Consider the following 12,285-nt stretch of genomic DNA (forward strand, 5'->3'; position numbering starts at 1 on the left):
ACATGATAGAAGAGAAGTGGGGTAGGATTTGTTCGTTGCTTACGGGAGTGTATCCTGGTATTAATAATAAGCTAATTCAATTGTATATTGTCCATCAAACGTATCTTACCCCTCAGAGAGTGCATAGAATTGGAAGAATGACCTCGTCTGATTGTAGACGCTGCCACTATCCAGAGGCGGATTTTATACATTTGATGTGGTCATGTCCTGAAATAGCTGAATATTGGCAACACGTGGTAGATAAATTGGCAAGTATTATGAACAGGGAGGTATCATATACCTTGGAAGTATGTGTACTGGGACTACTAGAGGTGGAATAATGGTCGGAATATAATAGGATTATGTTACAAGAAACATTATTTATGGCACGTAAACAAATGTCGTTAAGATGGATTCAACCAATGGCCCTGACTATAAACCAATGGATTAAAGCAGTTAACCAGATAATACCGTATGGGAAAATTTTGTATGAGCACAGAGGGACACCTAATAAGGAAGGTGAAGGAAGGTGAAGTTGTACTATAGTTGTAACAGGGTAATAACGTGGGAAATGTACTATGCCCTGTACACACGATAGCACATTCCGACAACAAAATCCATCGGATTTTTACCGACGGATGTTGGCTCAAACTTGTCTTGCATACACATGGTCACACAAAGTTGGTTGGAAATTCCAAACGTCAAGAACGCGGTGATGTACAACACCTACGACGAGCCAAGAAAAATGAAGTTCAATAGCCAGTGCGGCTCTTCTGCTTGATTCTGGGCATGCGTGGCACTTTGTGCACCAGAATTGTCCACACACGATCAGAATTTACACAAACGGATTTTGTTGTAGGAAAATTTTAGATCCAGCTCTCAAACTTTGTGTGTCACAAATTCCGATGGAAAAAGTCTGATGGAGCCCACACACGGTCGGAATTTCCGACAAGGAGTTCCGAACGCACATGTTCGGTCAGAAAGTCCGATCGTGTGTACAGGGCATTAGTGCTATATTAAATGGTGTAGGTAAAAGGATTTGGCATGTAATTACTGTAATGGAAATTGTATAAATACTTTTGCTGTAAACTTATGCAATAAAAAGTATGGGAAAAAAAAATTTTAATTATTAAAAAAAATTGTACTTTGACTTTTTTTTTTTTTTTTAAAGTTAATTATTCGGTGCCTTTTAAAGCCCCTCCCGAATCAGAATCAGAAAATGTACAAAAGCAATCATAAAATGAAACACAGTTGTAGCCAGTGGTGTTCCCCTGGCATCTGGCAAAAGAGAAGTTACCCTGTATAGAGAACAGATAGGGCAAAGAGTGTCCTCTAGTTGCTTGTGCACTAAATTCGGAGTATCCCAAAGCTCACCCTGCACTCCAACCAAGTTCAACAAGCATTAAGGCACAAAAGGACATTTATTTCCTGGTCATTATGCATTAGGCCTTTATGCAGATTCAGTGTTAACATGTGGTCACACCCCACCCAATACCAAGTGAGCCCAAAGCCTTCACCAAAATGGAATTCTAAATGACCTTCATGAATTTTTACGCAAATTTGCCTTTGTAGGGAATTCTTTAGAAACGGAACAGACTACATGGGACAATGGAGAGGAACCAAACAGTGGTCACCGGTTTTATCCTACTGGGGTTTACAAACCGCAATGATCTCATGGTCGTCTTGTTTATTGTGTTTCTCTTGATCTATGTCTTCACGCTATTGGGCAATATTTGCATTATAGCCGTTACATTCTTTAACACCGGCCTGCATAAGCCGATGTATTTCTTTTTAGGAAATCTTGCATTTTTAGACATTATCTATTCAACAGTAATAGCCCCCAAAATGCTTTCTACCTTCCTAATGAAAGACAAATCCATCACCTATTCGGCGTGCGTGGTTCAGATGTTCCTCTTCGCAGTGCTGATCACATCTGAGAGCGTACTCCTTGCCATCATGGCTTACGATCGATACCTTGCCATCTGCAATCCCTTGCGGTATCCGGCCATAATGACCATGAGGTTCTGTGCCTGGCTCATCCTTGGGGCTTATCTGAATGGCCTCATCCAGTCCTTATTTCACACTTGTTTTACTTTTCGCCTGACCTTTTGTAAGACTGAAATAAGTTACTTTTTCTGTGATATGCCACCTCTGTTGAAACTCTCTTGTTCGGATACGTCCGTCAATGAATTGATCTTATTCACTTTCTGTGGATTCAACGAGGGCGGCTCAGCTCTTGTGGTCATCATTTCCTACTTTTTCATTATCCATTCTCTACTTAAGATTCGTCCAGAACATGGCAGAAGTAAAGCCGCATCTACTTGTATTTCCCACTTTGTAGTGTTTACACTTTACTACGGAAGCCTATTCTTCATCTACCTGAGACCGGGAAGTAGCCATTCAATGGAGGCGGACAGAGTGGCCTCTGTGGTCTATACAGTAGCCATACCAATGTTAAACCCAATCATCTACAGCTTAAGGAACAGTGAATTTAAGGCATCATTCCGGAAACTTTTGTCATGCAGATTTTCTATGTCCTAAATATGTGATCTTCGAAATAGCAGACCTAGCATCAGATATGCTAAATCTCACAATGTCTGGGCTGAATTCTAACTCCTAACTTCCTAAGTTCAGGACTTTATTACTGTCTTTAATGCACTAGCACTTTATATATTGATCTGGCACTGAATTGGTTTAATTCTAGGGTCCTTTCACACAGACAATCCACCCGATGGACTCCGCTTTGCTCAGAGGGGGATCGATTTGCTGATCCCTGCCGTGCAGGTGGATGACAGGTCCTTCTCCACTCTCCTGTCCGTTTTCATTCAATCCCATCCCATCCGCAAAGACAGATGGAAAATGGGGTTTCCATCCGTCTGGATTTCACGGACAGGATCGGATAGCAGCGAGTGTCAGCGGTCATGTCACCTCTGACATCCACTGCCCCATAGGGGTGTATGGAATGTCCAATCCGGTCCACCTGATAAACTGATAGACAGACCTGATCGGAAAGCCCATGTGAAAGGGGCCTCAATCATACCGGTTTTATATGCAATATTTGTTTTTCATATTGTTTGAGGGTTAGGGCTTGTATAGCAGCTTTGCAACTAGCATCAGATTAATTTTTAATGCTACGATCAGCATACTAAGTAATACATAAGAGTAACACTAATACACTGAGAGTGATTGTGCAAAGTGTCGAAATAATAAAGTGAAATCATTCCTTAGTGATAGCTGCACTCACATATATCCACATATGAATATAATAAACCAATCATAGTGTTGGGCTATCAAAATAAAGTGCATTGCATGTTCAAATCATATTAACATCCAATCAAGTGATAAAGCACACATACACTATATTGTCAGAAGTATCCGGACACCTCCCTTTACACGCGCATGAACTTTAATTGCATCCCCTATTTACCCCTATTAAAAGTTGACATTTCTAAACTACTACATTAGAGTTCCTCCTCTGTTTTCATCCCACACTGAGTTTGATGTGGACTCCTTGCTTGTGTGGTAACTCTCTATGCCAGTGGGATACTTCCATTAACCGCAGCCAGACCTCCACTCCATCTCCGAGGTCTAACCAGCTGGTAAGTGGCCTGTGAGTGGGGTGTGCACCTGGGTGTGAAGCATTATTCACTCACTCACATTGCTGGATCTTGATGACACATACACTATATTGTCAAATGTATTGGGACACCTGCCTTTACACGCACATGAACTTTAATTGCATCCCAGTCTTAGTCCGTAGGGTTCAATATTGAGTTGGCCCGCCCTTTGTAGCTATAACAGCTTCAACTCCTCTGGGAAGGCTGTCCACAAGGTTTAGGAGTGTGTCTATGGGAATGTTTGACCATTCTTCCAGAAGCGCCTTTGTGAGATCAGGCACTGATGTTGGATGAGAAGGCCTGGCTCGCAGTCTCCGCTCTAATTCATCCCAAAGGTGTTCTATGGGCTTGAAGGCAGGCCAGTCAAGTTCCTCCACCCCAAATTCTCTCATCCATGTCTTTATGGACCTTGCTTTGTGCACTGGTCCAAATCATTTAGTGGAGGGGGGATTATGATGTGGGGTTGTTTTTCAGGGGTTGGGCTTGGCCCCTTAGTTCAGTGAAGGGAACTCTTAAGGCGTCAGCATACCAAGACATTTTAGACAATTTTATGCTCCCAACCTTGTGGGAACAGTTTGGGGATGGCCCCTTCCTGTTCCAACATGACTGCGCACCAGTGCACAAAGCAAGGTCCATAAAGACATGGATGAGCGAGTTTGGGGTGGAGGAACTTGACTGGCCTGCACAGAGTCCTGACCTCAACCCGATAGAACACCTTTGGAATGAATTAGAGCAGAGACTGTGAGCTAGGTCTTCTCGTCCAACATCAGTGCCTGACCTCACAAATGCGCTTCTGGCAGAACGGTCAAACATTCCCATAGACACACTCCTAAACCTTGTGGACGGCCTTCCCAGAAGAGTTGAAGCTGTTATATTTGCAAAGGGTGGGCCAACTCAATATTGAACCCTACAGACTAAGACTGGGATGCCATTAAAGTTCATGTGCGTGTAAAGGCAGGCATCCCTATACATTTGACAATATAGTGTATGTGTCATCAAGATCCAGCAATGTGAGTGAGTGAATAATGCTTCACACCCAGGTGCACACCCCACTCACAGGCCACTTACCAGCTGGTTAGACCTTGGAGATGGAGTGGAGGTCTGGCTGCGGTTAATGGAAGTATCCCACTGGCATAGAGAGTTACCACACAAGCAAGGAGTCCACATCAAACTCAGTGTGGGATGAAAACAGAGGAGGAACTCTAATGTTGTAGTTTAGAAATGTCAACTTTTAATAGGGGTAAAACTACTCACAATAGATAGGAGTACAATCGCATGTTACACAGTAAAACACATTTAACACCCCGGCGGGCGTGATGACATCACCGGTGTAGCTCTGCCCGACGTGTTTCGTCCAATAGAGCGTCATCAAGGGATAATGGAGTTGCATTATCACTTAATTGGATGATAATATAATGTGCACATGCACTTTAATTTGATAGCACAATTAGATTTTTGGTTAGTAGAGTAACACTGCCAGGAAGTTAGACCCAATGACACCACTGTGGACTGATGCCCTCTCTCCAACTGTTGGCCAGGTGCTGGCTGAGGAGCCCAGGAAACTATATAATACTGACACACACCGATGACATCACCTCTTTGTAAAATCTGTATTTAGCCATGAATAGCAGACAGACACAGTGTCCCTGCCCAGCAATCACCCCTCCTTGATGTGTTCCACCTTGATAGGTTTATTCGTAGGAGAGGGAGTGGCTGCTATATAACCTCCCCCTTACTGACCACTCCAATCCTTTGAATAATGATGATAAGCAATAAAGAATAAATTAAATAAATAAAGTTTTTCAATATTGCAGCAGCGCTTGTGCTCCCCAAATCAATAGGGTCCGTTTCACAGTGGAAATTCCTTAAGTTCAAATGGAATGAGTGGTAAGAGTCCTACTGCTAGATATTGTTGTATTCTGTGAGGGTAGTTAATCCTTTTACCAAGTGATACACCACGTGCGGGGAACCCCAATGAGGATGCACTCACTAGAAATCCAACCAATATGAGCCTTGAGTAATAATAATAGTAGGTGTGCACCACCTTCCAAACGACCACCAGATGTCAGTCTTACTCTTGGTAGCTCCAATAAGATATGTGGGAGAAATGGAATGTCCACATAGTGTGATATTGCTAAAACACTTTATTAAAACATCCAATCATCCCCCTTAATTAGCATGCGTACCAGAGAAACATTTAAAAAGAGCAAATATAGAAAAGTGCACTGTGCCTGTAGCGTCCTCCAATCGGGAAAGATGACAGGAGCGCTCGCTGTGTGAGATTACAGCCACACGCTTCCTGGTACTTCCTGGTACTTCTTGATCGTTGGAGCGCATAAGTCACTTCCGGTGCATCATGTCCCTGACGTTTCGTCACTACCTGGACTTCTTTGAGGGCGCCCTCAGAAGAAGTCCAGGTAGTGACGAAACGTCAGGGCGCCCTCAGAAGAAGTCCAGGTACTTACTGATATTTTTTCATATAACTGGCTCATACACTCTTATTCTACTACTCCTTGAAGCGCAGTTGGTACTGGGGTCGATCGAGTCTATTTCCCGGGGTTGCGATGCGCCCAGTTCTCGACCTGTCACCCGTCTCGTCACGTGACGGGGCGGGCCTTGACCTGGGCGCATCGGCGTCATGTTTCCCAAGCCCCGCATGCGGCGCCGTGCACCGCCGCTCTGCGGGAGTCTAGTGGTATACCACCCCTGGGCCTTTGCGCTGCGGGGATGGGAGGCGGCCGCAATTGTGTCTAGGCTGTCTGTCCCTCCCCATTGCGTAATTACGCCCGCACATGACGTTGGCGGGCGCACGCCCCCGGCCCGCGGCATTTAACGGCGACCTAGGCCGGGTGCATGTAGGTTTCGCTACGGATGTGGGGCATTTGGCCTGGCCCGGCTCTTTCACCACACAGGTAACTTTCTTGCACACCTTTACTATGGTCTACTGGCCTCCTAGCTGCACACACTCTCTCTCACTCTCACTACATACCTCATTTTCTTTTCCTTGTCTTTTTCTGGCTCCGGTTTGCACTTGTATCCATTCACTCTTTGGTTTCTCACTAGGCTGTCACCCATTATATTTCACGTTCTGTCCCATGCTCACACACCCATTCTATTTTCTTCACAGTCATCTCAGGGCCTGGTGGCCTCATTGTTTGTCCCTGCCTGGCGGCCCCTATGGGTACCTTGGTCACTTTGGTGGCTGTGGTCGACGGTTCCCTGGGGCGAGCTTTCTGCCTCAACCCCGGGGGAGACTTTGCAGATCCGGACCAATGCTGCATTCTAGGATTCAGGTTACCACGGATTAAGACACTGTTCGTGAGTGCGAATGCAAATTTGAATTCTTTTGCATCTTTCTCCTATATATCTATCCACATATTAATACATGTTTCATTGTTTCAATGCAGCTTAAATTGCATCGGACTCCTGATGATTGGTTATAAGCCAAGAAACGCGTTGAGTTAATAACTATTGATGCACATACCCATCTAGCATACAATGTATTCTTTCCTGTAACTGTACAACTAGTGTCTGTGTTACGCCCTTCAATGTATTGTCTATAACATGCCGAAATGTTGCTTATGATGTTTTTATTCATGACTGTATTTGGTCCCAGGATGTATGTAATTAAACTTTTATACCATTACTACCTGGTTTACTTTTTGTGGATATAACTATGTATAGGACCTACCCCAGATACCCTTCTTCAGCATATACTACCCAGTTGAGACTTCCACCAACATGCCTCACGCAAAGTCCTGCCTTTCTCCTCTATCTTTATTAATGTCTGGCACAGATCAACCTTGGGACTTGCTAAAAAGTTACATGTTGCATTCTGATCACTGATAGAGTGTAGACTGCGAAAATCCTTCTTCCTGCCTGCAGCAGACCGATGACATCATCTGGATTTCAAGGGTGGCTTTTTATTGAAAAATGCTGGATCCTTTTTTTGAGAAATGATACAGCTGCTGTATATTGTGACATGTAAAAAATGTATTCATATAAAGTTCAATGGCATTGGTAAACTCTTCAAAGGAAAAGTATGAAGGTTTTTGCAACTATTTCATGTTCCAGGTTTAATGCTTTTAAAATAAAGTTTTATTTCTATTATTGTTTCCTTTCAAATAAAAATGTATAAAGGGTGTTCCCATGATACAGGATTATCTCCTCATTTTGGGTTTTACAAAGAGAGAACACAGCAGAAGATGCTTGCCTTTAGGCTACCTGTCTCTGATTGACAATCCATATGTCTCTATCTGGACGTATGGAGTGGGGAGAGTTTTGAAGATTTTTTTTGTGGTTTTGAGTATCTCTTCTTCTCATTTAGTTCAAGGTCAGCAGGCAGAGAGGTAGGAATGGAATAGCTGATGTTCATATACAGAAAGGGCAAAAAGACAGGGAGAGTCTATGGCAGTGGTTCTCAACTCCTGTCCTCAGGACCCACTAACAGGCCAGGTTTGTAAGATAACTGAAATACATCACAGGTGATATAATTTACTGCTCAGTGATTGCAGTATTCTAGTCTGCATCTCTCCAAGGTAATATATAAAACCTGGCCTGTTAGTGGGTCCTGAGGACAGGAGTTGAGAACCACTGGTCTATGGATTCCCAGGAACCATACCTGAGACTGTGTAACATGTATCATGCACCAAAAATAAAAATGTGCTATTGTAATAAAAATACACCTTAGTCTGTCCAAACAAAGCAATGTCACAACCTGTTACTACATCAATAGATGGTACATTCAATACACATGAGACCACTGACCTGGGTCCCAGGAAGGACCAAAAAACGAAAAATCAACCAATGGAAACACGTTTTCATAACTGTTACTTTATCGTCTTTGTTCAGCCTTCAGCAGAGAAATTCATTACACCTGTCATCCCTGCAACATTAAATGTGACCACTAGATGGAGCCTGGAATAAAATTACTGTTTTGCAGAAGCCAAAGACTGTTCAACTTTAATAAAAACTCCCATCATCCCTCATTCTAAGATAAGGAAATGGGTACATCCTGGGAGCACAGACCTAATGTTAAGAAATGAGGGCGAGGAAACCAGCCATCATATCTGCAGCACATGTTGTAGACTAAACTTACATCCCCTACAGGCAGCATTGCTGGTGAGCATGGACTTATTGGCATCTGCAGCCTAGTTATCTCATTGTGTTTTTGTATGTTTCATACATTGTTTGTATTTCTCATCTGTTTTTTCAAAAGGTTTCACCCCACCCTGCTTTGTTAAACCTCTAGAAGACCAGACCTATTCTGACACTTTTTGTTTACAAGTAAAAATCTGAATTTTTTTGCTAGAAAATTACTTAGAACACCCAAACATTTCGGTAAAATATAAAAGTTGGTGGAATGGCAATAAACTACGATACTTAAAAATATCCATAGGTGATGATTTATACATTTTTACAGATTACCAGTTTATAGTTACAGAAGAGGTCTAGTGCTAGACTTATTACTCTCACTATAATGTTAGTGGCGATACCTCACATGCGTGGTGTGAACACCGTTTACATGCACGTGTGACCTATGTATCTGCACGTGAGGGATGGGGGCGCTTTTCATTTTTTGTTATATTTATTTTATTATTTGTTTACACTGACGCTTTCATTTTTTATTTTTTTTAATCACTTTTATTCCTATCACAAAAAATGTAAACATCCCTTTGTGATAGAAATCAGGGGTGACAGTTCCTCTTTATGGAAACCTCTTGGGTCTATAAGACCCCAGATCTTTTCTCTACCCTGGAAAGCATGCCATCAATAATAAAAAAAAACATTAATTAGTTTAATGCATTACAAAAAAAAAAAGGCAGTGTTTACATTTGCCTAACCGGAAGTGATGTCATCAGTAAACCACAGAGATGACCGGGGTCCTGCTGGTCTATGGCCAGCCCTGTGATCACCCGGTGGCACTGTCGGATTGGATAGTGGGCTTCTCCAGGAGAGCGGGAGGGTGGCAGGAGGATGGGCACCCCCCCCCCCCATCATCTGTAAAAGCAATACAGCAGTTAATCAGTCACAATGATTGCTTTTAGATGACAAAAATCGCCAAATGCGTACATGTCCGTGATTTGGCGTCAAGTGGTTTTTAACCACTTGCATAACTGGCACTTATATCCCCTTCCTGACAGGGCAATTTTCAGCACTTTCACACTTTGAATGACAATTGCGCGGTCAGGTAACACTGTACTTATATGAAAGGGGACATGTATCAGTGCAAAAAAAAAGTCACCCGTTTGTGACTCCTCCCCCTCTGACAACACAGGGAAAGCCATGGGGGGGGGGGTCACCGGATGGCCCCACCCTCTGTTATATAAGAACTGTCACCTGAACAGAAGCGTCACACAGCGGAAGACTCCCACTGAGGTGGATCGTGCGGAGGACGAAGTGAAGAAGAAGCCAGAGGAAGATGCCGGGCGAGAAGACCAGAGGAAGAAGCGGGGGAAGAAGAAGATGGAGGAAGAAGAAGAACACCAAAGGAAGACAGAAGAAAGAAGATGAAAAAAGAAGCGAGAAAGAAGAAGAAATTAATAAAGGAATTGTCAAAAACCGTCTCATCTTTTTTAACCTTTTTGACACTATTTTTGTGAAATGGCAGGGGTGCATTTGTACCCCATTACAAATTCACACTGGGGGCGGGATCTAGGGATCCCCTTGTTAAAGGGGGCTTCCAGATTCCGATAAGCCCCCGACCGCAGACCCCCCCCACAACCACCGGCCAAGGGTTGTGGGAATGAGGCCCTTCTCCCCATCAACCTGGGGACAAAGTGCTTTGGGAGGACTGCTACCCCAAAGCACCCTCCCAATGTTGAGGGCATGTGGCCTGGTACGGTTCAGGAGGGGGGGCTCTTTCATCTCCCCCTCTTTCCCTGCGGCCTGCCAGGTTGCGTGCTCGGATAAGGGTCTGGTATGGATTTTTGGGGGGACCCCACGCCATTTTTAAAAAAATTTTGGCGTGGGGTTCCCCCTAAAACCCATACTTCAGGTTTGGTATGGATTTTGAGGGGGACCCCCACGCCATTTTTTTTTAAATTTTGGTGCGGGGTTTCCCTTAATATCCATACCAGACCTGAAAGGCCTGGTATGGAATTTGGGGGGACCACATGCATTTTTTTTTTTTAATTTTGGTTCGGGGTTCCCCTGTGGGGAAATACCATGCCGTTTTTATCAATGAACATTTATGTGTATTGCTGGACCGACAATTCATTATAGCCGGCGCTAGCGCTAGTACTTTTAAATGATTTTTTTTCCTTTAGAAATGTCATTTTGCACTCGGACTATTCTAAACACAGGAAACACACGCTATTTTACAGGCATACTAAAGACAACCCCCAGGTACAAAATGTAAAAGAATATTACACTTTTATTTTTTCACTTTAAACATTATTAAAATCACTGCTCCCGAAAAAACTGCAGTTTTTAAAACTTTTTTTGCACTGATACATGTCCCCTGGGGACAAAAACTTGCATATTAACCCTTAAAATTAGCACTTTTGATTTCTCCCATAGACAATTCACTATACCCTGTTTCCCCAAAAATAAGACCTAGTGTGATTGTCGGTGATGGCTGCAATATAAGCCCTACCCCCCAAATAAGCCCTAGATAGAGTCCATGTAGGTCTTGTTTTCAGGGTAGGGCTTATTTCCAGGGAAACAGGGTAGGGCTTATTTGGGGGGTAGGGCTTATATTGCAGCCATCACCGACAATCGGGCTAGGTCTTATTTTCGGGGAAACAGGGTAGCCGCTATTACTTTATGACTTTTTTTTCCTTTAGAAATATCATTTTGCTGTCAGACTATTCTAAACATGGGAAAAAAGCGCCACTTTGCAGGCATACTATAGACACCCCCCAAGAACGAAATTTAAAGGAATATTACACTTTTATTGTTTCACTTTAAGCATTATTAAATTAACTGCTCCTGAAAAAACTGACATTTTTAAAACTTTTTTTTGCATTGATACATGTCCCCTGGGGCAGGACCCGGGTCCCCAAAGACTTTTTATGACAATACCAAGCATATAAGCCTTTAAAATTAGCACTTTTGATTTTTCATGTTCTTGTCCCATAGACTTTAATGGTGTTCGCGTGTTCGAACGAAGTTTTTGCCTGTTCGCATGTTCTGGATGCGAACCAAACTGGGGGGTGTTCGGCCCATTCCTAATCAGTACTGATGGGCACTGATAGATGGCACTGGTGGGCACTGATTAGCAGCACTGGAGGACACTAAGTAGCAGCACTAAGGGGACCGATGTCCCTCTAACAGAAGCCGGATAATGGCTTTCTTCTCTTCTTCATGCTGACAGCGTGAGGGGAAAAAAAGTCGATAACCGTTTTGTGTTTACTTCTGTGATCAACTGTCAGCCAATTGGCTGACAGTTGATCACGTGGTAAAGGGCCTGCTGTGTTTGGCCCTTTACCCCAATCTGTGATCAGCCGAGTCCCAAGGTCTCAGCGATCACAGAGTGCACCGTGCGAGAATGGGTGTCTATGGATGCCCTCCCAGCATTTTAAGCCCGCGCTGTAGCCGTCTTTCGGCTACATCTCTGGCGCCAAGTAGTTGATAAAGTTTCAAGATTACATGCAGTCTGCTTTATTTCAGAATAGGAGGGTTTATCTGCATGTCAAGTTACACACAGTGAAACGTGTAGCAAGGACAGAACAGTCTTTAACATAAC

At 43.4% G+C, this 12,285-nt stretch overlaps 1 protein-coding gene across 1 annotated transcript; it reads left to right on the plus strand.

Moving 5' to 3' along the window:
• The first annotated feature begins 1,587 nt into the window (after nt 1-1,587).
• Nucleotides 1,588-2,520, plus strand: LOC141129681 (olfactory receptor 5AS1-like). The gene has a single exon (XM_073617776.1). It carries the CDS (start codon nt 1,588-1,590, stop codon nt 2,518-2,520), a length of 933 nt encoding a protein of 310 aa, XP_073473877.1.
• Nucleotides 2,521-12,285: the final 9,765 nt, after the last annotated feature.

Source organism: Aquarana catesbeiana, linkage group LG02 (genome assembly GCF_042186555.1).
Source record: "Aquarana catesbeiana isolate 2022-GZ linkage group LG02, ASM4218655v1, whole genome shotgun sequence".
Taxonomy (NCBI): Eukaryota; Metazoa; Chordata; class Amphibia; order Anura; family Ranidae; genus Aquarana; species Aquarana catesbeiana.